This window comes from Oncorhynchus clarkii, chromosome 6 (assembly GCF_045791955.1).
Source record: "Oncorhynchus clarkii lewisi isolate Uvic-CL-2024 chromosome 6, UVic_Ocla_1.0, whole genome shotgun sequence".
NCBI classification, from domain to species: domain Eukaryota; kingdom Metazoa; phylum Chordata; class Actinopteri; order Salmoniformes; family Salmonidae; genus Oncorhynchus; species Oncorhynchus clarkii.
Window position 1 is genome coordinate 56137881 of NC_092152.1, and position 25813 is coordinate 56163693.

The 25813-nt window shown below is 44.8% G+C and overlaps 1 protein-coding gene across 5 annotated transcripts in view; it reads right to left on the reverse strand.

Moving 5' to 3' along the window:
• Positions 1–25813, reverse strand: part of LOC139411319 (diacylglycerol kinase zeta-like) — a 118297-nt gene that overhangs the window by 88291 nt on the left and 4193 nt on the right. For 2 of the 5 annotated variants that reach the window (XM_071157539.1, XM_071157538.1), the window contains exon 1: positions 7836–8625. The exons of 2 other annotated variants lie outside the window; for them this stretch is intronic. In XM_071157539.1, coding sequence (XP_071013640.1) covers positions 7836–8050 — 215 coding nt within the window. In that variant the 5' untranslated portion in view covers positions 8051–8625. Of the gene's footprint in view, positions 1–7835; positions 8626–13354; positions 13485–25813 lie in introns of those variants that run through there. One more of the 5 variants, XM_071157541.1, reaches the window with a different exon arrangement.

Consider the following 25813-nt stretch of genomic DNA (forward strand, 5'->3'; position numbering starts at 1 on the left):
TTAAGATGCTGGTTATTTGGGGTCTTCCCAAAGTCGTAAAACTAATCACTATACTGGTTTCTAAACAGGGTCTGTTGTTTTGAAACGTACGGAAAGAAGGCAGATGGAGACTCGGCTTGGCTACGGTAAGACGAGCTTGAGTAGAGAGAGAGGAAATAAGGAGGAGGGCCGGCGTCACGGAGAGAGATGTCTGTGCCCCCGTCCCTCAGAGAGAGCAGATGCAAGTCTGGCAGATGGGCTGAGACCCTTCGCATATGTTAGGAGGACACCGCTCCTAGCGTTCCCGGTCTCATCTTTGGCTGCTAAAAATCAGCTTCTGCTCCTCTTTCCCTTTCTATTTGTATCTCGGGACACGTCACCACCCTCTGTCAGGCAGGGCGAATGTGACCTCATTTTCTTGTATAGAGTTACTACTAGTTGCTGGTGGTGGTTGTTGTGCAGAATTTTACTAGGCCCAAATGCACAATAAGGATTGGTACGGAGAGTATTTTGGTTCAAGACAGTCAAGTGTTGTACAAGTACAGCACAAGTGTTTTGGGGCCTTTGGCCAATAAAGAGAGACACTCAGATCATCCTGATCTTGCTTTTAAAAATGCTGAGACTCCTCGTTGACCTCAACGCCCTCAAACTCTCTGGAGTCTTCTGGACGGTTGGCCTCCTGATTGGGATCACAGATCACTCCATTTAAATCAGTAGCTAATTAAAACAAGAGCTCACACTGTATATAGGCCACCATATGTTGTACTGTTGGGCACCATCAAGGGCCATGGGTCTGGAACAATCCCAGAAACAAACTTCACGGATGAACTTTTAAAATGGTTTTATAACATTGCTTCAAATGCATTTGTATGGGGCTGTAAATGCGTCACAGTGTGATATTTGAAGGTAAAAAACTTTATAGCAAAAAATAAAAAATAGCAGTAGGCACCAGCCTGACAGCCTTGTGCCAATCTCAACAGGGCAAAGGGAGCAGTAAGTGACTGACTCCGTGAACTGATCTCTGGGTCGACCGCAGGCAGATCACGTTCCCTGCGGCCACTGAAAACCATCAAAACAAAAAGGCTCTACAATGCCTCTTTCCTGGAGAGTGATGAATGCACTATTTTGACCATACAGACATATTACAACACAATGATTATTGATTCAATAATACAGTGCATTCCTGAAAGTATTCAGATCCCTTCCATTTTTCCACATTTTGTTACATTACAGCCTTTAATTTTTTAAAATTTTAATTCCTCATCAATCGACACACAATAAATACCCCATAATGACAAAGCGAAAACTGATTTTTATATTTGTTTTGCTAATTTATTACAAATAAAAAACAGAAATATCTTATTTACATAAGTATTCAGACCCTTTGCTATGAGACTCGAAATTGAGCTCAGGTGCATCCTGTTTCCATTGATCATCCTTAAGATGTTTCTTGATTGGAGTCCAACTGTGTTAAATTCAATTGGTTGCACATGATTTGGAAAGGCACACACCTGTCTATGTAAAGGTCCCACAGTAGACAGAGCATGTCAGAGCAAAAACCAAGCAATGAGGTCGAAGGAATTGTCCGAAGAGCTCCGCGACAGAATTGTGTCAAGGCACAGATCTGGGGAAGGGTACCAACACATTTCTGCAGCATTGAAGGTCCCCAAGAACACAGTGGAACTCCATCATTCTTAAATGGAAGAAGTTTGGAACCACAAGACTCTTCCTAGAGCTGGCCGCCCGCCAAACTGAACAATCTGGGGAGAGGGGACATGGTCAGGGAGGTGACCAAGAACCCGATGGTCACTCTGACAGAGCTCCAGAATGCCTCTGTGGAGATGGGAGAACCTTGCAAAAGGACAACCATATCTGCAGCACTCCACCAATGAGACAATACGGGGTATGAATACTTTGAGAATGCACTGTCCATATATGGGTATCCCTGGTGTTCCAACTGACAAGAAAAAAAAAACCCTGAAACAGGCAGAGTAACATATAGACTCTCCTTGTGTTGTGGTGTTGCTCCCCTGTGAGCAAACTCTGGCTCTGGTCCAGTGTCTCTTCGGTTACCAGGGAAATGGGTGTTGAGGTACTCATGGGATCCTTAAAGCCTGTTTACCTATAGATTCTGGGTCAACACACCTTGCGATTGATTTTCTCTGCTAGAGGTGTCAGGCAATCAGTGGCATTCTCGGTTAATTTATTATAGCCAAAGGCTAAGGGAAAGTATTAGACAGATCTTTGCTTAGCCAATGTGGATGGTGGATGAATTCAAATTAGGTAGCAATTTCTACATATTCCACAAGGCAAGTGTTTTATAATAAAAAACATCCCATCATCAAGCCATGAAAGCTAACCACTCTCATAGCTAATAGTGACGGGGGGGGGGATCGATAGTTACATATGTCCTCATTATTTTTGGACGATATTACACTGAACAAAATATAAACAGCAATATGCAATAATTTCAAAGATTTTACTGAGTTACAGTTCATTTAAGGAAATAAGTCATTTGAAATGAATTCATTAGGATCTAATCTTTGGATTTCACATGACTGGGGATACAGATGTGCATCTGTTGGTCACGGATACCTTTAAAAAAGGGTAGGGGCGTGGATCAGAAACCAGTCAGTATCTGGTGTGACCCCATTTGCCTCATGCAGTGCGACATCTCCTTCGCATAGAGTTGATCCGGCTGTTGATTGTGGCCTGTGGAATATTGTCCCACTTCTCTTCAATGGCTGTGCGAAGTTGCTGGATATCAGCGGGAACTGGAACACGCTGTTGTACACATCGATCCAGATCATCCCAATATGCTCAAAGGGTGACACGTCTGGTGAGTATTCAGGCCATGGAATAACGGACATTTTCAGCTTCTAGGAACTGTGTAGAGATCCTTGCGACATGGGGCCATATATTATCATGCTGAAACATGAGGTGATGGCGGCGGATGAATGGCACAACCATGGGCCTCAGGATCTCATGTTGTCATGTTGTCTTTGTGCAATCGATAAAATGTAATTGTGTTTGTTGTTTGTAGCTAATGCCTGCCTCCATGTGCTCCCGAGTGGCGCAGCGGTCTAAGGCACTGCATCTCACTGCATGAGGCGTCACTACAGTCCCTGGTTCGAATCCAGGCTGTATCACATCCGGCCGTGATTGGGAGTCCTATAGGGCGGTGCACAATTGGCCCAGCGTCGTCCGGGTTCGGCCGGTGTAGGCCGCCATTGTAAATAAGCATTTGTTCTTAACTGACTTGCCTAGTTAAATAAAAGGTGAAATAAAAAATACCATCACTCCACCACCACCATGGGGCATTCTGTTCACTGTTGGCATCAGCAAACTCCTCGCCCACATGACACCATACATGTTGTCTGTCAGACACCTGGTACAAACCGGGATTCATCCATGAAGAGCACACTTCACCAGCGTGCCAGTGGCCATCGAAGGTGTGCCTTTGCCCACTGAAGTCGGTTACGGCGCCAAATTGCAGTCAGGTCAAGACCCTGGTGAGGACGATGAGCTTCCCTGAGACATTCTTCAATTGTGGAAACCCACAAATCAGCTGTCCAGGTGGCTGTTCTCATACAATCCCGCAGGCTGAGAAGCCGGATGGGGATGCCCTGGGCTGGCGTGGTTACACTTGGTCTTCGGTTGTGAGGCCGGTTGGATGTGCTGCCAAATTCTCTAAAATTACGAAGAGAAATGTACATTTAATTCTCTGCCAACACCTCTCGTGGACATCCCTTCAGTCAGCATGCCAATTGCACGCTCCCTCAAAACTCGAGACATCTGTGGGATTGTGTTGTGTGACAAAACTACACATTTTAGACTAGCCTTTTATTGTCCACAAGATGGAGAATTCCTCAATAACAGAGATGTAAACAAATTTGTGAACAAAATTAGAGAGAAATAAGCATTTTATGCATATGGAACATTTCTGGGATCCTTTACTTCAGCTCATGAACACTTTACATATTGCGTTTATATTTTTTGTTCAATGCATATAGATATCGGACTCCAAATGCTTTTACTTTCATTTCCATGACCGATCAAAACATACCATGCTCTCTCTCTCGTCTCTCTGCAGCAGACATACGGCGATCAATCAAGTTTGTAACATTAAAATCGCAATAGAATTGCAGTATCCAATCGCAACACATATAGAATCGTGAGAATCACAATACATATCATATCGGCACCGAAGTATCGTGAGAATAGCATACCGTGAGGTCCCTGGCAATTCCCAGCCCTAATAGCTAATCCTTATTAACCCAACGCATCACTAGAAAGACCCTCGAAGACCCTGCTTAAGGACTCCTTCAGTGTAATTGGATGAAGTCAATCTCTTTATTGCGTAACCCACTGACACACAAATTCACTATGAGCATTGTCCTCACGGCACGTGTCTCGATACGACAGCTGACAACAGGGTCAGAACTACATCCTGTCGGCAGGAAGACGGGTTAAAACCTGATAAGCCCTTTACGACCTGACGGCAAATCAATTACGCCGATTTCAAAAAACGGCCTGCTTGACACATTCAAACGGCTGCTAAGCTCTCCAGAGACCGTTCCCGCGAAAACACACGGGGTCACCCCTGAAGTCCATCGAAGCCCGTCTCCACACTACGCGGTGACATCAGCGGTGTTAATGAGCTACTTGAAGTGTGTTCCTTGTCAGAGGATGTTCATTTTTAAAAGATAAATGGATGCGTGTTTAGAATGTCCAGACAACATGCAATTCAAATAGCAAGCAAGAGGAAGTAAGACACATGTGACTACCCTCCTCCCTCCCCAATAGAGTCAACGCGTCTCTAATCGTGGATCGGATTAGATCATTATTTGATCTATTGTGAATCCCATGAAAGCATACCACAGGACCATTTGCCACAATGATTGCTCGACTTTTCTGGCTATTTCCCACCAGGCTAAGACTTAAGTATGTCAGCTTTTGTAAGAAGACTGAACTGGAGATCATGTGGGCTATAGTTATAGTCTTTAAAAAAAAAAAATCCTTCTCAACTCCTCCTTTCCTTCATTCCCTATTTCTACATCCTTGTGACCTGGAAACCCATATCAACAAATGTCAGTACGGTTTAAACAAAGGGAAGAAGTGTGTTCCCACTCTGTTCTCACTCGCCTGCTTCCACAAACCATATGGACACAGTCCTGTAACACATCATCAATGACTCCTTATCAGAGGCCCGAAGCGGAACTAAAATAGCCTCATAACATTTTCTTCTATTCCTAATGTCTTTTTGTCTCTTCCCCTCCTCTCTCTCCTTTCCATTATCCTTCCTTCTGAGGGTCGGGGCCTCTCTCTATAGCAAAGCGGCAAACCATGGGTTGGGAATTGTAAAGGGTGAAAGGTTGTTAAAAAGGTCCTGGACTTGTGACCCTAACCCAGGCAGCCAGGTTCTGATGGTCCCCAAATGAATGAATGACCTCGGTTCAGTTCGATTACAGTAGACACATGAGCTACTGATGTTGCACTTCCTGTTGCTTCAGAAAGGACAAATAAATAATTGTGTTTTTGACACCATAGCACCTTGTTAGAAATCAATGGGCCTTGGAGTCTGTCGACGTCAAGTTGAAATTTCTCCATGAGAGGAGAGGGAGAATTGGGGGGGGGCATGAATGACTAAGAGGTCTGATCCAGGTAGCCCCCACCAGCTCTAGCTCATTAAAATTCCACTGAGTTAAAAAGGCGGGAGACCCCCGACAAAATGCCCTCCGTTTTGCGCCATCACAGCCAACCGGGAGCATGTGTTTTACTCAGGGCCACAGAGATAAACACACTTAAACAACAGGAAAGCAAACAAACACAGCCAGAGAGAGAGAGAGAGAGAGAGAGAAGGATAAACACAGAAAGAGAAAGACTCAAATGGAATTCCTACTCATTGTTGCGCTCAGCAATGGTATCTCGCAAAGGTAGAGCACAAGAAAATGTTTTACAGCACTCTGATCAGGACGAAGGTCATTAGTGGTCAGAACATTGCTTTGCACGCTGCATGCAAGCAAAGACGTACTCCGAAACGACTGAATATGTCCATATTTGGTTATATCAAAGCACTAAACTGGACTCTTAAATAGAGTCTTGCATTTGATTACCTAAATTAACTAGGATAGTATGTAATTAGCTCATTAGCTAATGTGCCATGACGCCGGGAGTACCGCAGGTGCTCTCAGCAGCGGGGAGGCATGTCACGTGTCTCGTTTGAATGACATCACTGCCGGGCACATCTTGTGTCAGTGCTGACTTCACTTCCGACACGGACCTTAAATCCGTCAGGACAGCGTGGCTGACATGACCGTTATCTCAGCCCTCAAACCCTATCTCTACACAAAGGCTCTTCTTGGATTAGCATCCACCAGCAACACATCATCAAGGACTCCTCTGTTCATTCGCAAGCAAACAGTGATACAGTGTCACGCTGTTCCTTCTTGTCGTTTCTCATTATTTCATTTGCATCAAAGAAAATATTGTGTGAACTAACTATGAGCGCTAAGATGAACTCAGCGGCGACTCGGTTGGCGAGGACGGTGCTGTGGTAAGTGCCATTGTGACTGATTGATCTGAGTCACATCTCCCTGTGTAATCACCAGCCAACAGTCTGTGGACCCCAGGTCTCAGCGGAACAACACACACACACACACATCTAAACTCCATCACACGGGTCTCAGCGCCCTGGCTCAGATTAGCCCAAACGTCATCTCTGGAAAGCCTTCATCTTTTCATCTTGTGTTTTGTGCTTTGAAGGGTTTCAGGGAAGGCAGGAGGGAAACAGAGCAGCTAATTAGGTTTAAAAATAACCTCTCGGGGAGAGAGACATGTAACATTCTCGTCCTGTTCTGCTCGGAGGGTGCAAGGCTTCGAAGTCTCACTGGCCGTAGCCACCTGTGGGTTACAAGCCGAAAAGATAATTGCCAGGTTTGCTCTATCTCCGCGCTATTAGGGGAACTAATTCGGAAGGACAGCGGACAGCATACCTGAGCTAGATGTGCATGACTGTAGGGGGAATTCTGGGATTTGACATTGGCGTGGTCTCTCGGTGTGTCATGACCATGGGGACACACTGTGACACCACTGTGTGACCGTTATGTTGCTATGATGAGAATGAGTCTTACGCCCTCTCAGAGAGCAGAAGAGATGATCAGAGTTTCCTAATCAAGCCTCGACTCTTCCACTGGCCATGGAAACACTCACTCACTCTAACTAAATCAATCCTTGACTGTTAATCTCAGCAGTCTTTACCTCCTACATGTCCTCACTCCTTCGAAGCTAGTTCGGGCAAAGTGCATCCCGTGCTGTAGCCTACCCAGGCAGTGTTTCGCCGACTAGCAATACTGCATAATGAAACACGAGTGCTTCATTTATGCCATGGTGTTACGTTGCAACACTCAGCGACAGGTTATGCAAGGGTTGGAAACAACAAACTAGTCTTTGATTCGTGTGTGGACCGTACATCAAGGTCAGACCAAAAGCAGACCAGGCTGTACTGTATAGAGAGAGGCTCTGTTCTAAAGACATAGATCAATCCCCCATACAGTAACCACTACATACATTACATACATACATACATACATAACATACAATACACACCATACACACCATACATACCTAACGCAGATACCTGTACTACAGCTGCCCGAGAGGGACAACTGCATGGAAACTAACCCACTCACACACAGCCCAGTCATTATTGGCATGTGCTAGAAACTCACACCTGTTGGTGCTGCTACTAAGTAAGCATCCAGGAATCAAAAATCGTCCACTGAACATTTACAGGCTCCACAGCATTGTGATCAACGCACTTCAGTGGCTTAGTGAGACGTTGGTCTGTGTCTTACCTCCTGCCGAACAGTTTGAGGCCAGTGAAGGGTTTGCTTGGCCTTCGGTCCGCGTCCGGGTGCTCCTCGTCAGGTAAGAGGGCGGAGGGCAGGTCTGAGTTGGAAGAGGAGGCGGAGGTGGCCGTGACGGCATTCTGTCCATCCCACAGGGAGCCCGGGTTTGAGTCGGACCCAGTCAGGCCAGGCCCTGCCCCCTGGTCACACGGTGGCTCCATGGCAGTCTCTCCGTCAGCCACTAACGCAGGTCCACTCCAGAGTAGGGGCTCAAAGTGCTCCAGGAGTCACAACGTCCTCATGGCCGTAGCCGCAGCAAAAATGGCAACAACAGTAATTCTCTACCGGGCTTACCTCAGTCACTCCCACCTTCCTTAGACCAAACAAGATAACAGAGAAGAGAAAAGTCAGAGAGAGATGCTCAGGCTCCCAGGTCCTGATTAGCCTCCATGTGGAGTAAGCGTCCCATTCTGCCGGAGAGAGAGGTAATCCTTTGAGCCATGTCCTGTATTATTCTTTGTCTCTCCCCTCTGTTGCTCCCCTTCTCTTTCCCTCAAGTTCCAACAGCACACTTCCACCAGCACACGTCCTGCTGCAGATTTCAATCCCGGAGTCCTTGATCCATTGGCTTCAAGCAGAGGTTGCTTCTTAGGATGTGTTGTTTCCTTCATTCCTTTTTTCTCCCCTCTCCTCTGCTCCTTCTCTCACTTCACACCCCCCCTCCTTTGAGAACCTCTGTCTTCCGTTTCCCTGATCCTCTGCTGTCCGTACTGCTCTCCCTGCTGCTCACGCTCAATTATGCACTCACACAGCTCCCTCTCTCAGGACTGCAACAGTCCAGGAAGTGTCAAATCCAGAAGAGGCACTCATAGGACCCCAAGATTAGGTGCCTATTCAGCTGCCTGCTTGTTTTTCCTGTCTTTCAGTGTGTAGCTTGTACTCTCCACTCGCTGCTCTCTCTCTTTCTCCTCCTCTCCCCTCCGCTGGTGGTTCATTAGAAATACATGAGAGACAGGGAGAAGGAGGGGGAGAAGAAGGAAAGCCCAGAACACTCCACCATAAGCCCTGTGTGGTGTGGGAGTACGACAAACTCCCTGTGACTGCTTGCCTGTCAGTGTGGAAGTGTGAGTATTGTGCTAGACACTTCCCACTGACACAGCCAGCCTGCATGTTCTCGCTCAGTCGCCAAGTTGCTCCGCCTCACTCACAAAAATATCAGAGACAGACAGATGTGGAGAGATGCTAGATGGACGGGGAGCGTGTGTGTGTGTGTGTGTGTGTGTGTGTGTGTGTGTGTGATGTCTATGTTCCATTTGTTGATCCAGTCGATTGCTCACTTTTTCTCTGTGTGGATAAGAGTTTCCAGCTTTGTCACCAAGAACTGCAGCATGTTCAGTTGCCAGCCTACTCAAACATTACATAAAGACGGATAGAAAGCCCACGCCATCCACTTGGTATGGCTTAAAACGCACACTATAGAGTGCAATGCGTCAACACTGCTGGGTTCAGCTGTTCCTTCATCCAGGCCCCCGAGTCAGCGGATAACGGTTATAGCACAAACTTTACTCTGTCTAATTAGAAAATGTCAACCGTGGCGTCTATGAAGTAACAGCCTCAGCTGGGGAGTCCTTTCTATCCCCCCCCCCGACACATTTATTGTCTTATCTTTATCTCATCTATGGTCAAAAAGTAATACAGACTCTCTCTCTCTCTCGCTCTTTGTCTTACACACAAATAGTGATTTTCCGCCTCTATTACATTAGCATCAGATTGAGATAACCGGAGGAAAGTGTCCACCCACCATCATGTATGGATATGAGTCACCTAAATGATCAGGCGAAGGAGACCCTGGACTGACGCCATCAGAGGATCCCTAAAACAGGCTCCTCGGTGTCTTCTGGGCAGAAAATAGGACGGCCCCAGCCCTGTTCATTCGTTTAGTTGTCCTCAAAATGGGAATATCTTTCAAATAAACCATGTTAGAAACAGGGTTTTCAGCAGATCCACACCAAATGCCACGTCACAAACCAGTTAGCTCCTCGTCCTGCTCCCCTTTCTAATCAAGCGAATCAATCACCAGGTTTTTAGAGCGCCCTCTGCATCAATAATGCATCAGGCCACGAGGAGGAAGAGAGATGGGAGCGTCACACAGACAGGGCTGGATACAGGACTCCAGTTATTCCACCAGACAACCTATTAGTCACAAAACAACAGTGAGGAAAGATACACGACTCCTACAAGAGCCTCAAGCAACTACCACGTCACTAAGCCAGACATAGGCTACCAAGCAAGACCACGGTTGATGTTACCACTGCACATATGTTACTACATGTGCAATTGAGAGTTTTTGTGTCAATGTGAGTCACGCCATCGAGAGCTGGAGAAGAGGAACCTCACTGATAAGCAGCAGGTTCCGGCTTTGGAGGCTCTGACCGCACCCTCCCCCCCCAGCACTGGTCACACCAGGCACAGTCTCAGCCTAATGGACCACACTGCAGTTAACAGGATCAATTAGGAAGTGTTAGGTCCAGGATATGGGGTTCTGGAGTGCCTTCCCATCTGGGATCACGACCCAATTACATTATGGGGGTGGGCTGTTTCTGTGGAGAGACCTTTCATCCCCTGTGATTCAAAAAGCAAGTGTCTTCTGTCCGCGTTGCAATCTCTTTATAACAAACATCACCGTAGGTCAATATCACTGCAATATTTTATAGTTGGTCGATATTTTATGACAGTGCATTCGGAAAGGATTCAGACCCTGTCACTTTTCCCACGTTGTTACATTACAGCCTTACTCTAAAATTCTAAAATAAATGACAAAAGTGAAAAAAGGTTTTGACATTTTTGCCAATTTATTAAAAATAAACAGAAATATATTATTTACATCAGTATTCAGACCCTTTGCTGTGAGACTCGAAATTGAGCTCAGGCGCATCCTGTTTCCACTGATCATCCTTGAGATGTTTCTATAACTTGAAAACCTGCTCCAGAGCATCACTGGTAAAATCTTATCGAACTACGAGACAGCAGTCCCTCAGATTATAGAAGGATCTGTGATTGAGATCTCAGTAGATGTGGTTGGTTGGTCATTAGATTAGCTGACCAATAAGAGCATTAGTTTTTTTGTAGGCACTAATGGAGGCTTTCTCCGTCATGGCCTGTTGGCCAAAGACTAGGGGGAAATTAATAGGATTTTTGTAGGGTTTTTGGATAGAACGCAGAAAATAAGGTCTGGCTTAAAACAGGCTTAAAACATATTATACATTCTGTTCTGGGAGATAATCTTCATCAGCTAACGTCACTTTTTTGTGCATTTTTAAGCATTTAAGTAATCAAAACAAGCACATAAAGGCTTCATAATTAATAAAAAGGTCCTGTTAACTGACGTCTCATAACCTCAGACCTTTTTTCGGTGTTCATCCCAAAAAACCATTCTTTCCCCAATTAATTTCCCCCATAGGAATGGGCAACGAACCAGAGGTAGAAAATGCCATCTCATTTTCGTTTTTTTAGGACTACAAGCTGGAGAGATCTATTAGCGGTTGGGACTGGGAGAAGAGGCCAAACAGAGCTGCAATTCATGCAGAGGCTAGTTTATCCCAGGGGGAGAGGGGGAGCATTGGAGGGGTAGTAGAGAGGTAGAGGTAGACTGGGACAGGACTCTACAGGTGAGGAGGAACAGCGGAATGTAGAGAAGCAGACAGATTATTGGGGAGCACCAGAACCTGTGGGGTTGAGGGAGAAGGCCTCATACTGAGCACTGAGCAGACAACCTTTACTGTGCTGATTGAATAAAATCAGTATTTCCCACTTGAAACAGTCATCAGGCCACCGCATGGCTACAACATTGTGGCCATACAGTAAATACAAGGGGTGCAGAGTCCACAGACAGCAAAGTGGCTGATCTGTCAACAAGTAAATAGATAAGCATGACCCGGATTGGCAGGCCTCTATTTTTAGGTCTACCTGAAAATTCCACATTCCTGGGCAGCTTAGGGCACTAGCAGCAGCATGGCCCCTCTAGCTGTCCTGTTGTCACTTTCTACTACCTTGACAGGAAGGAAGTGATGTCACCAGCGGGGGAGTTGTACTCACTTCACGACTGAACCGCGAACGGCAAGGTGCTTCCTGCTATTCTTCCATTCGCTTCTGTTTTGGTCCTATTTCTTTCCCTCAGAGGGGTATACTACAAAGCAGGATCAACTAGCTAACTTGCCTAAATATTTGGAAATAACTTTTTTATTTTTCAGAGAGACTAGCTTGAAATGGACATGGTCTGATTGACTTAACAACCCAAAAATGCATATCTATGTTTAGCTTATTTTTTGTAGTAGTAGTAGTTATTTCTGGCTGTTTATCGAAGTTAGTTGGCTAACTCATTGATCTTCCTTCTTAGTATACCCCTCAGCTGTGTTACATGTGGGAGAAGCATCCAAACAGCAACACACAGCATGGTTTCAACTGTCAAAAGTAGAGGACCCACAACAGCTCAAAGAGAATAGGAACTTCTATTCCAAGAAAGGAATAGGCACAGACAGAGAAAGCTTCACACTATAGGCCCACTGTATAAAATAGTGAATTTGCTCTATATTGCCTCTAGTTACGGAACACAATATTTGAGGCAGAAGGACATACAGTGAAGAGAACAGCAGTCATAGCACGGATGATGGATGACTGTGTGACTAAACAGAAACCCAGACAGTGAGACAGACGGATAAGCAGATGGAGATACGGTGCAAAACAAGTAGAGGTTTAGGGCGCCACCCCGTGGGTATGTGGTGCAACTGAGTTATTCCTCCCCCCCAGGGGTGAATTAATGACCCACACTCCTGTACTAAGTAAATATCATGTGGATACATTGTTTGATGAGTGAAACGCCTTCAGACAAAATGGGGATAATATAACAAAAAAAAAGTGTGAATGTTACGATATACATATTTTCTTTTTATAGAGAATTGTGCATCCAATTCAAATGAGCAGAAGTCAGATGTTGCAATTATCAGATGTGGCAGAAATGAGAACTAAAAAATGCTAATTCTTCCAGAACAAGACAAATATCCAGACCTTGACTATTGCCCACTGTCATAGAAGCAGCGTCATCCTGAAACAGCACAACTTCAGCATCTCACGACATTTAGTCTTCACCCGGGTTCATCCCAGTCAAATTTGCTGGCTAATGGACAACTTTCTAGAACGTTATACAGCTCTGTTTTATTTCATAAATGAATCCCATACTGGTCGATGGCCAAGATCTTTATAAGTGGACACGCCAAAACTACATTTCTAAGTTCGACACAACACAGCAAATAAACACCCGTTCACAAGCCATCTTAGTGTTCAGCATCTATAACCCAAGTAAAACTTTAAGTAGTATATTTGTAGACATACTAAACTGAAAGTCCCATGGAACAAATCAAAACAAGAATATAGAGAAATGTTTCCATAGTCTAGGTTTCACACCACGTTCTAGCCATTAGTGGTTTGTGACCAAAATACCAAGAGAAGTAAAGAGCACACACCACTACCTGTGAGTGGGGGCAAGCGGAGGGGTTGGAGGGACGTCCCACTTCCCCCGGTGACCCCACATATCCAGTCCTTTGTCCCCTCTCTGGCTTCCTTTGTGGTGGCTCACCAAAGAGCAGTCTTCCTTGTCCTGTCTAGCATTCCTGTGTCAGCCTGTCAGTCCCACAACACAAACCTGGCAACGAGTTACAGAGCTCCAGTCCAACTGACAACTGTGCTGACAACTGTACGGTCTGTCTGTCGGTCTCTCAGGACTATCTTATTTCTCTCTTCCCCCCCGTCCACTTCTGCTCACTTCCTGTTTCATGACTTCCTCATGGCTTGTGACATAAGCCAGTGAGTGTAAGAGATTGAGAGGGGGGAAGAAAGAACGAGGGAGAGAGAGAGGGGGAGGGGGGAGAGAAAGTGAGCGAGAGGGGAAGAAAAAAAGAAAGAGAGAAAGCTAAAAACTGGCTAAAAATAAAACTGGCTATTTTTAGACAGCTGGAGGAGATTCCCCCTACCCCCAATGTTTATCTTTGATAGTTGATGGGGAGGGCAATGAGAAACATTCTACGGCATGTAGCAATAAAAAGTAAGGCCTTGAATCCTACACTACCTGTCATATCTACGGAGTTACAGTATGCCTAGACATTTGACCTCAGTGTTGTTCACGGATTGGACAGTATCGCAATTGTAAAAGCTAACAGGCAGACAAGTTCAGTTGAATTTCACTTATTGCTTGGCACACGTACTACAACAATAAACAGTTGGAAGCGAGAGGACTGAGGAGAGATGTCTCCGTTTGTCTCCAAGCCTCCTTGATTTCGCTTGCATTCCTGGCTGATAGTGTAGCGCTGTGTGAGCAGAAAGGCGAGGAGCAGAGCAGACCGGGCTGCTGCACAACCTTACACGTGAAAAGGGATTGCTGTAAAAGACAGCGGGAATAAGAGTATGTGAGTGCGAGACGGACAAACAGAAAAGACCGAACTAGAAAAGGAGGACGTGTGAGTGGCAGACGCAGACGGAGAGGACATGCAGAATATAGAAAGAGAAAAAGAGGAAAAACGAAGACCGACATCTGTCATGGTGACCATCTGGTCTCTTATCTCTTCAGTCTGATATCAGAGTTAAGGCATCAGGCTGTCCCTGTCCCTTCTCATCATATAGATCAGGCCTGAGCCAAATACGCCCACGAGACGAGATCCGTCACCCGGCCAGCAGGTTAACAGTACCCCGCGGTGGACATTTGAAATGTATTTGTTTTATGTAGTCAAGTGAATGCCACTTAGGTCATCGATCCGTCGAGGTCATCGAGGTCATCGATCCGTGCGAGTAACATCCAATGTCCGCTAAAGCGGTTGAGACGAAAAGAGTAGTTTGCCTCTAGGTTTTGAACGAGTGGGGGTTTAGCCACACTAAACAAAAATATAAAAACGTAACATGCAACAATTTCAAAGATTTTACCGAGTTACAGTTTATATAAGGGAATCAATAAATTGAAATGAATTCATTAGTGCCCTAATCTATGGATTTCACATGACTGGGAATACAGATATGAATCTGTTGGTCAGAGATACCTTAAAAAAAAAGGTAGGGGCGTAGATCAGAAAGCCAGTCAGTATCTGGTGTGACCACCATTTGCACTCATGCAGCGCGACACATCTCCTTTGTATAAAGTTGATCAGGCTGTTGACTGTGGTCTGTGGATTATTGTCTCACTCCTCTTCAATGGCTGTGCGAAGTTGCTGGATATTGGCGGGAACTGGAACGCTGTCATTCACGTCGATCCAGAGTATCCCAACATGGTCAATGGGTGACATGTCTGGTGAGTATGCAGGCCAAGCAATAACTGGGACTTTTTCAGCTTACAGGAATTGTGTACAGATTCTTGCGACATGGGACATGTATTATCGTGCTGAGGTGATGGCAGCGCTGGAATATCATGACAATGGGCCTCAGAATCTCATTACGGCATCTCTGTCCATTCAAATTGCCGTCGATTAAATGCAATTGTGTTCGTTGTCCGTAGCTTATGCCTGCCCATACAATAACCCTACTGCCACCATGCAGCATTCTGGTCACAACGTTGACATCAGCAAACCGCTCCCCACACGACACCATACACGCAGTCTGCTATCTGCCTGGTACAGTTAAAACTGGGATTCATCCGTGAAGAACACCCTTCTTTAGCGTGCCAGTGGCCATCGAAGGTGAGATTTTGCCCACTGAAGAAGTTGGTTACGACGCTGAACTGCAGTCAGGTCAAGATCCTGGTGAGGACAACGAGCACACAGAGGAGCTTCCCGGAGACGGTTTCTGACAGTTCATCAGCTGTCCGGGTGGCTGGTCTCAGACAATCCTGCAGGTGAAGAAGCCGAATGTGGGGGTCCTGGGATGGCATGGTTACACGTGGTCTGTGGTTGTGAGGCTAGTTGAGAGGCTGGTTGGACGTACTGCCAAATTCTGGAAAACGACATTGGTAGAGAAATGAACATCAATTCTCTGGCAACAGCTCTGGTGTATATTCCTGCCGTCAGCATGCCAATTGCACACTCCCTCAAAACATCTGTGGCATTGTAGAGTGGCCTTTTATTGTCCCCAGCACAAGGTGAACCTGTGTACTGATTGTGCTGTTTAATCAGCTTCTTGATATGCCACACCTGTCAGGTGGATCTTGGAAAAGTAGGAGCCGCTCACTAATAGGGATGTAAACAAAAATGTGTGCAACATTTTTTTTTTTTTTAAATAAGGGACGTTATATTTCAGCTCATTAAACATTGGATCACCACTTCACATGTTGCGTTTATATATTTTTGTTCCGTGTATATTATAGATGGTCTGTCACACACTATTGTCAGCATGAAACACAGTAGCTGTTCGTAACGTGTAGTTGTCCATGGCATAGCAACTGACCTAATCCCTTATTCTTGGAGCTTTCTACCACCAGACGTTACCATCAGAAATGTTGCATGGCGATGTGTTACAAAAGACCTTATGCCACTTCAACTGAAGTGTCAGAGCTGTTTAAGTGTGTGAAGCTCAGGGCTGCAGGATATTTATATGCCGGCTTCTTGAGAAACGCTGACTGAATTCGATAGGAGGTCAAAGTGAGGAACCATGAGATTGGTTAGCAGTCACATAGACCACAAAGAGATAGCTGCATTGAGCCAAGTGCCACTCAGACCCCTGAAAAGAACAGTCTGAACTCTCTGACTCCCTCTCTGACTGTACGGTGCTGTGCATTCAAGCCCTACTGCCAGAGGGGTTTAGAAACGGATCGATTATTTGTTGTTGAGTCACTGGCCGTAGAGTCAAATCAGGCTCGCTTGTATGTGAACTGACATTCTGCCATGTGCCACTTTTAGCTGTTTAACAAACCTCTCAAGACGAGACACGGTGTTCTGTTTTAGTTGAGTGGCTGTATGGTTCTGCTTTTAGTACAGTACAGAGCTAACTTCTCTTTGGGTTGATGCGGCAGTGCGTGGGAGGCAAAGTTCAAACTCACACTGCCACCAGGCTGATTTTAACACCGGCAGGGAATGCAGACATGTACATGGTGGTAGATATCACGTGTAATGAATCCCTTTGATCAAGGGTATTACGGGTGAAAGAAAATCCACCAACATTGCGAATTTACTGAATTAGTACATGCAGCACACACACACACACACGTGTAGATGATCAAATATGAGAGTAGATGGCCAGGGAAGGTGGAGTGATGACTGTCCTGCAGGATGGCTCTCCATTCTGTTTCTCTGTACAGTCTCTTTGGTTAGCTAGACATGACACACGTGCGTTTTGGCCTAGACTTTCATCTCTATTTGGCCAATTTCAGCCGACCAAAGGGTTCTGCTCTCAGTCTCTTATGTTCTCCTGATGAAAGAGAATCACTCTCCCTCCCCTTTCTAACCCCCTCCATGTCTACCTGTCCCTCTCTCTCATTGTTGGCCCTGTGCATTTATACGCAGATTCATTTAGTCTGAAAAAAAAAGATAAGGCCTTGAAGTACTTACAACCTACTCATGTTAGATGCACAGTGCATGTCTGGTTTAAAAGCACAGGTGACCATTGTCACTCAACAAATTAACACTTCAGGGCCACTTCAGGATATTTCATGTATTTCAAACTATATCCACTAGAGGGGATTGTATATCATCTCCACCCATGGACAAACAAGCTTTGTCAATGACAACGACCATAGGTGCTGGCAAGAAAGCCCAAACAGAACTGGGACCATGCTAAGATGTGACAAGGTGTGTGTGTGTGGGGGGGGGGGGGGGGTCACCAATTTTATGATAGAATAAGACCCTACATATGTGTCATCTTGTTTTCGAAAGGATCTTGTATAAAAATGTTCCATATTTTGTTGAATACGAAGGTCATGCTGCTAATCAATGTTCCATATTAGAACACTCCAAGCTCTCTTGTACTATTCCAATCAGCAAGAAATAAACTACACTCTGCCATACCCAAATCTTTCAATAGGCCTAGCTCATTACATTCCAGCTGCAGCCAAGTTACCATGACCTGCTGAAGCAGAACAAGCAGCAGACTTGTGAGCAGAACAAATCTGATAATCAGACCATCACCAAAAGGACCAGCAATTTCCAACATAGTTCATGAAAGAAAATAACGCATAGCCCTAAAACATGGCTGTGTGTAGCCTCCATTATTTTGGTCTAACACACCTCTCCTAATAGAAAGTGTCTTTTTTCTGTCACCTTTGAAGGTCATTGGTGAAAGCCGAAACGTCAAGCTTTTAATAGTTGCTTACATGTTTTTTTTTTTAAGTGCGTTTTTAATGGTGAGCGAGCGCCGCACCTATTCCTTTTCAATGATCTTCCTGTCACACCCTCATCTCCAAGGTCACGAATAAACCATCCGCTTTGTCTGAGGCAGACTTCCGTCTCTCAGATTGGCAATTGCTTTTGCCTGTCAGCCTGACTCAGTCTCAGCAGGCATCTCAGCGTCCTGGGGCGCTGCAAGCTGGGCCCTGATCGAAGGCCAGCGATCTGACCCAGCGGCACATTAACCTCCCACTGAGTCCAACACTTACTGTTATGTGACAACTTCTTCCGTGGCAGAGGGGACCAGAGAGAAACAAAACACCTTACTGAACACCACAGGTGCCAGTCTTAAATAAAGTGGTACATTACAAGTGGTGGGTAAGTATACTGTACGGCAGCTGAAAGAACATTATGCAGAATAAGGAACTGGGTGGGATATGGAATGAAACTATGGCAGTAGAGAAATCTGCCGAGTCGGGGGAATACGGCAGAATATCCCTGAGACTTTCTAATGAGGAGCCGAACCACAGCTGCTTCCTACCTGGGCACATTATGTCAAAGCTTCACATAGAAAGGACATTTTCCTAGAACAACGCAGAGCTTCCTAGTCCTGCAGAAAGAAAAAAACACTATAAAAGAGAACTTATAAAAACAGATGGATTCATCCTTTATTGATCCCCTCGTGGAGGAGGGGAAATGAGACAACGACCGATTTCTGTTTGAAGAGTGAAACGGTCTCAAACTTGAGTCGACGCTTCATGTTCCAAGTCTTTTATGTTTCCTCAACCGCTCTCAACCAGCCAAACCTACAGAACCCGTATTCTATAAAGCTTGGAGGTTGTAGATCTGGATATGCTGCTACATTCCCACATATTCCTTGGGGTTCTTACAACGATTAAGACTTGTCCTAAACACAGTCGATAACACTCGAAGACAGCGCTTCAGTGCAGTTACAGCAGCCGCCTGTGATTCATCTGCCATTAGAACAGAACTGAGACGGATGCCCAGAAAAATCGGGATCATTGGTAGAAAAACACAGTGAACTTGCTAGGACAACGCTTCATTTAATTCACTGTAGTCTAATCCTGAGAGCAGAGAGAGATACTGTGGCTGTTCCACTAAAGTCAGTTGTTCTGTGATTATTTCTCCGTAGTGTAATCACTGTACTGACAATACAAAAACATCCCCTCAAGGTAAACCTGGACCTCTGCCAAGAATGGGTGTTCTGTGTGTGGGCACCCTTCAGCAGCAAGGCCTTTTTTTCCTCTCTCCGCTCACCTATCCAAATGAGAGTTGTGCCGTTCTATCTATCTATCTATCTATCTTTCTATTGCATCATCTGTGGATCTGTTGGGGCGGTATGCAAATTGGAGTTGGTCTAGGGTTTCTGGGATAATGGTGTTGATGTGAGCCATGACCAGCCTTTCAAAGCACTTCATGGCTACGGGTCGGTAGTCATTTAGGCAGGTTACCTTAGTGTTCTTGGGCACAGGAACTATGGTGGTGTGCTTGAAACATGTTGGTATTAAAGACTCGGACAGGGAGAGGTTGAAACTGTCGGTGAAGACACTTGCCAGTTGGTCAGCGCATGCTCAGAGTACATGTCCAGGTAATCCGTCTGGTGTGAATGTTTACCTGTTTAAAGGTCTTACTCACATCGGCTACGAAGAACGTGATCACACAGTTGTCTGGAACAGCTGATGCTCTCATGCATGTTTCAGTGTTACTTTCCTCAAAACGAGAATAGAAGTCATTTAGCTCGTCTGGTAGGCTCGTGTCACTGGGCAGCTCGCGGCTGTGCTTCCCTTTGTGGTCTGTAAAAGTTTGCAAGCCCTGCCACATCCGATGAGCGTCAGAGACAGTGTAGTATGAGTCCTGTATTGACGCTTTGCCTGTTTGATGGTTTGTCGGAGGGCATAGCAGGATTTCACATAAGCTTCCGGGTTAGAGTCCCGCTCCTTGAAAGCGGCAGCTCTACCCTTTAGCTCAGAGCGAATGTTGCCTGTAATCCATGGCTTCTGGTTGGAGTATGTATGTACAGTCACTGTGGGGACAACGTCATCGATGCACTTATTGATGAAGCCAGTGACTGATGTGGTGTACTCCTCAATGCCAACGGAAGAATGTCGTAAAACAGTCCTGTAGCTTAGCATCTGCTTCATCTGACCACTTTTTTAATTGACCGAGTCACTGGTGCTTCCTGCTTTAGTTTTTGCATGTATGCAGGAATCAGGAGGATAGAATTATGGTCAGATTTGCCAAATATAGGGTGAGGGAGAGCTTTGTACGTGTCTCTGTGTGTGGAGTAAAGGTGGTCTAGATTTTTTTTCCCTCTGGTTGCACATTTAACATGCTGATAGAAATTCGGTAAAACTGATTTATGTTTCCCTGCAATAAAGTCCCCGGCCACTAGGAACGCCGCCTCTGGATGAGCGTTTTCCTGTTTGCTTATACAGCTCATTGAGTGCGGTCTTAGTGCCAGCATTGGTTTGTGGTGGTAAATAGACAGCTACAAAGAATATAGATGAAAAATTGTGTGGTCTAGAGCTTATCATGAGATACTCTACCTCAGGCGAGCAAAACCTAGAGTCTTCCTAAAATTTGGTGCACCAGCTGTTGTTTAGAAATATGAGATATTACAGTTTTTAATGTCCTGTTGGTAGGAAATATACATGCTCGTAGTTCGTCTATTTTATTATCCAAAGATTGTACTTTGGCCAATAGCACCAATGATAAAGGCAGATTACACACTCGCCGTCGGATCCTTACAAGGCACCCAGACATACATCCCTGATATCTCTGTCTCTTTCTACTGCGAATGACGGGGATGAGGGCCTTGTCGGTTGTCTGGAGTCAGTAAATCGTTTTTGTCCAACTCGTTAAAGAAAGTATTCCTCCAGTACGGGGTGAGTAATCGCTGTCCTGATATCTAGAAGCTCTTTTCGGTCATAAGAGACGGTGGCAGAAACATTATGTACAAAATAAGTTACAAATAACTCGACAAAAACCCACACAATAGCACAATTGGTTAGGGGACCGTAAAATGGCAGCCATCTCCTCCGGCGCCATTATCATAGCTAGACCTATAGAATAACTGCTGCACTAGATGCGATGTACTGCACTGAATGCTGCTAGACTACATCTACATTCAGAGCCGAATTTCAGCCAGAGATGTGCCAACAGTCAAAGGTCAGTTATCATTTGCCAGGTTACATCAATAACAACATTTAACATAATCCGCATGATCAGAGAACACACTCTCTCCCTCTATCACATTTTTCTTGTTCATTTGAATGTTGATTCCCCATGGAGAAGCGCTACACTTCCCCCACACATTATTTACATTCCAAATAAACCGTGTTGAACATCACATCACCTTTTTGTTCAACAGTAAAGCGTTGGAGAGGGCAGCACTCCGAAAAACAAAATGCTCTCTTAGCAGCTATGGAAAGGTGCAGAGGCTGCAAGAAGGAAATGGAAGGCCACATTGGCAGACCAGTTTGTCTCAATTAACGAACGCCCACAACCATTATCTTCTGGTGAGCCTTATATCACTCTGAAGCCCATTGGTAGTGCCTACTTTGGTGGTCCATATACATTTAGTCTTCTAGTCTTCTTTTGCCTCGATATTTCTCAGTCTCCATTTCTCTTCCTGAGGAAGCTGAGTTGCAACTCAGCTGGAGTTACAGCTCAGACATATCTCACTGTTAACACAGGAAATGAGAGGCCAGTCAGTGAGTCCAAATTGAGTTGCTCAGTCTCTTCCTCTGCTCGTCGTTATTTGCACCCTGTCAAATTCTCACCCAGACACACTTTCACCCTCTTCACATATGCTGCTGCTACTCTGTTTATTATCTATCCTGATTTCCTAGTCACTTTTAACCCTACCTACATGTACATTTAATATAATTTACCTCTACCTCGTACCCCCTCATACCCCCCCGCACATTGACTCGGTACTGATACTGCTTGTATATAGCCTGGTTATTGTTATTTTATTGTGTTACTATTTCCTTTTTTAATTTAGCCACTTTCTTACTCTGCATTGTTGGTGAAGGGCTCGTACGTAAGCATTTCACAGTAAAGTCTGCACTTGTTGTATCAGGCGCATATGACAGATGCAATTTGATTTGATTGCAAGGTGCATTGATTGCTTAGGCGCGTCATTACAACCGGACATCCTTTCATTGTCAGCTGTCATTTCCTTTTCAATTGTAGGAATCCACTCTTTTTTCTTTTTCTTTCTTATGTTAGTTTGTTTGCGTGTGCGTGTTTGTTTCTGTGTGCGTGTTTCTGCGTGTGTGTTTCTGTGTGCGTGTTTCTGCGTGTGTGTTTCTGTGTGCGTGTTTCTGCGTGTTTGTTTCTGTGTGCGTGTTTCTGCGTGTGTGTTTCTGTGTGCGTGTTTCTGCGTGTGTGTTTCTGTGTGCGTGTTTCTGCGTGTGTGTTTCTATGTGCGTGTTTCTGTGTACAACGGAGGCACTCCGCAAAAAACATTTTTAAAGAAAGAGAGAAAACGATGTCACCTCATTTCATCTTTGGCCAGGCAGTCTAACGCGTTTTCGGCAGTCATGGCTTCACCAGAGCAACCATTACGCATCTGATGAAGGCATAACTGGGGAAAGGCAGGAGTCTACACCCGGACAAAAATAAAAAAAAGTTGAAATGAGGTGACGTCGTTCTGTCTGTTTTGTAAAAGCTTTTTGGAGTGCTGCCGTTTCCCAATGTTCTTGATTGCATTTGAAACTGCAGTATTTTATTTGCAAACTTGACCATGGGAAGAGATATTGCAATAGAAGGGATATTGGATTCACCAGATCCAGGTAGGATTGCTGAAGAAGAGGTAGATCTAAACAAATTGTGTGGAGTGTTCATTTTCACATAGCATTGCTCTCCTTGACTTCATATGTCAGTGAATTCAAAACAAAAACATACAAAGTTAACCGCCCGACATTTTAAACCACACATAATAAAGCATTATTTAAAATATCATTGATGAGGTAAAGTCTGTGAGCGGCTGTCCTGAATACTCTCACACACCAACCTATCTAGTCCACAGCAAACAAAGCTCTGGCCTGAGTTGAGTCATTCATCATGAGGTTGAGAGTTACATACCAGCTGCTCCCCAATGTTCACTAATAACTTTTGTTTCCACAGAGCAGTGTTTCCCAACCCTGGACAAGCATACCTGATTCCGCTTGTCAACTAATCATCAAGCCCTCAATGAGTTGAATGAGGTATTTGTCAAGAGCTACAACGAAACTGTGTACTGTTGGGGGTGCTCGAGGACCAGGGTTGGGAAACACTGCCATAGAGCAGGTATTGATTTTGAGCTTGAACAGACAATGAATGGCCTGTTTAACCTCTGTAGAGAGGAAAATACTTAAATATTATTACAGTGTTAACTGGTCCTTTATGGCTGCAGACACTTCCTGGAAAACCAGATTACTTGACTGTGAGAAAGAATAAATGACACCCACAGACAGGGCAGTCTTTTGTAGAATCAGACAATTCAGAGCCCTGGCAGAGTAAAATAGGCCACCGGAGCCTTTCAGTGTTGTGCATTGAGTTGTGAGAGAGTCATGGTCAGAGTACAAAAACCTGGCGTGGTCAGAGATACGTGACATACGTACCTCTGTCTAGCCCACACCTATTTGTCCGACATTATTTTGTTGTTCAAATAGAAATGTTCCATGTTAGTAATGGTGTGCAGCATAATAAATCACAAGTCATTTGCTAAATCTACACCTGCATTGCTTGCCGTTTGGGGGTTTAAGGCTGGGTTTCTGTACAGCACTTTGAGATATCAGCTGATGTAACAAGGGCTTTATAAATACATTTGATTTGATTTAAAATGCGGGTAATTACAAGTAACTCTCTGGAGAGGAGGGTTTACGATCAGCATCCATTAGTGTCAGGGGTCGATGGGGAGTCCAGACGGGACAGTTTGTTCCCTTCATTAGAGGGGCTGTAGCCCTGCATCTCCCTCCATCAAACCACAAACAACCTTAACCAGAGAGTGTCAACAGAGCCGTAAGGACCTACCTTATAGGCAGGCGAATGACCCAGAGACAGAGGACCTCAAATGAGCTGAAATTAGCCTTGTCTGTTTGTTCAGTGTCAGTACAGCCTTTCAAATTAGATTTTGTGTCAACACTGAGTGTCCCAATGTCAATGACAGGGATGACAATTTCCTTCATCTTTATAACATGCAAAGACTCAGGAAAGGAGTACAAAGGGTATTATCCATTTTTTCTGAGAGGCCTGGTGGCTTTAATGTCATTATGCATTTCAATAGGACGTGTGGTACACGTCGTCGTGCAGGCTTTACGGAGGGAGGCAAGCTGGTGCTGGCTCATTTCAGTAAGGATGGATCTGGTCCGGTATTGGACGCGTATCATCTATGTAGGTCTCCACAGAATGCAATATATCATAGGTCTCATTGATTAAACAAATCGCATCGGTTTTCATCCCTGAATCATCCGCAGGGCCGGTTGCACCAGTTGGGTGTAAAAAAAAAAGTTGGTCTTAAACGTTAGGTCGGGCGTAGCTACGGGATGAGAATTTATACCTGTTGTACCAAAGAAAAATAAGCTTAGTCGATTGAAGACCGGCGTAGGCAATGCACGTGCGCGAGACTGGATGCTTCATTATTATGGTTGCTAGGCAGTGCCCATTACTAGGCTGTTACCTTCCTCGTGGCAGCTCTAAAAACTTTGCGAGGGACGCCCCATCACTTTCGCAAAACCCACCATCTGATGCATGTTTTCTGAGCCACAACTGGGTGGATCTATCAATAATTATTGTGGGAATGAATGTCACAGAATGATGAAAACAAAGTAGACTAATGCCATTGCAGGCATTTATCATATTGCTGCTTATTGAAACTCCCAAAGTCATCCAACCGTTTTAAAAAGTTTAAAGCAATATCCGTGTGTAGTCAACTATCATTTCAGCCCCGTTATGATTGGGACAGCGTTATCGCTCTGCTTTGAGACAAGGGTGGGGACATCTTGATAAATCAATCAATGTCAAATTTTTTGTTTTGATATTTGGTTACAATTAGGCTGGTAAAACATTAGCCAAATTGAGGTGAGTGGTCATGATGATAATCTTTCGTCTAGTTTGCTCGTCTAGCAGTGTCATCAGAACATTTTGCTAGCATGTTATGTAGCCTAGCATAACAGGTGGATTATTTTGCTCCTCTCGCGTAGTAGCCTAGGCTATCTCCTGCCAGAGATTCACTGAAACAAAATCACATTGATTGATTATCAGAAATCAAGGAACTTCTGACAATCAAATAATGCAATTTTGTTTCACTGAATCCCCGTCAGGGTATTTGGTTATTTGATCTCTGGCTGGGCAAATTAGTGGGAGGTGGCAGCTCATCTATGAGTTTGTTAATATCTAAATCAGACACATTTGGCATGCTATAATGTAGCATAAGTCAAGCGTATTATTTTGCTATTGACTCACGCACAGGCAACTCGAAAAAGCCTGCAGAGGTTGTGATATATGAACACGAAACTCACATCCTTTTGAAAATATAGATTTATATTACTGTCTGTGCATATCATGAAAGAAGACAATAGCAGGCGTAGCTCATAGAACAGCTGGTGCAACAGGTATAATATTTTGGTACGGCATAAAGCACATTTTACATCAGATGTAGAGTTACAACCCACTTGTGGAACA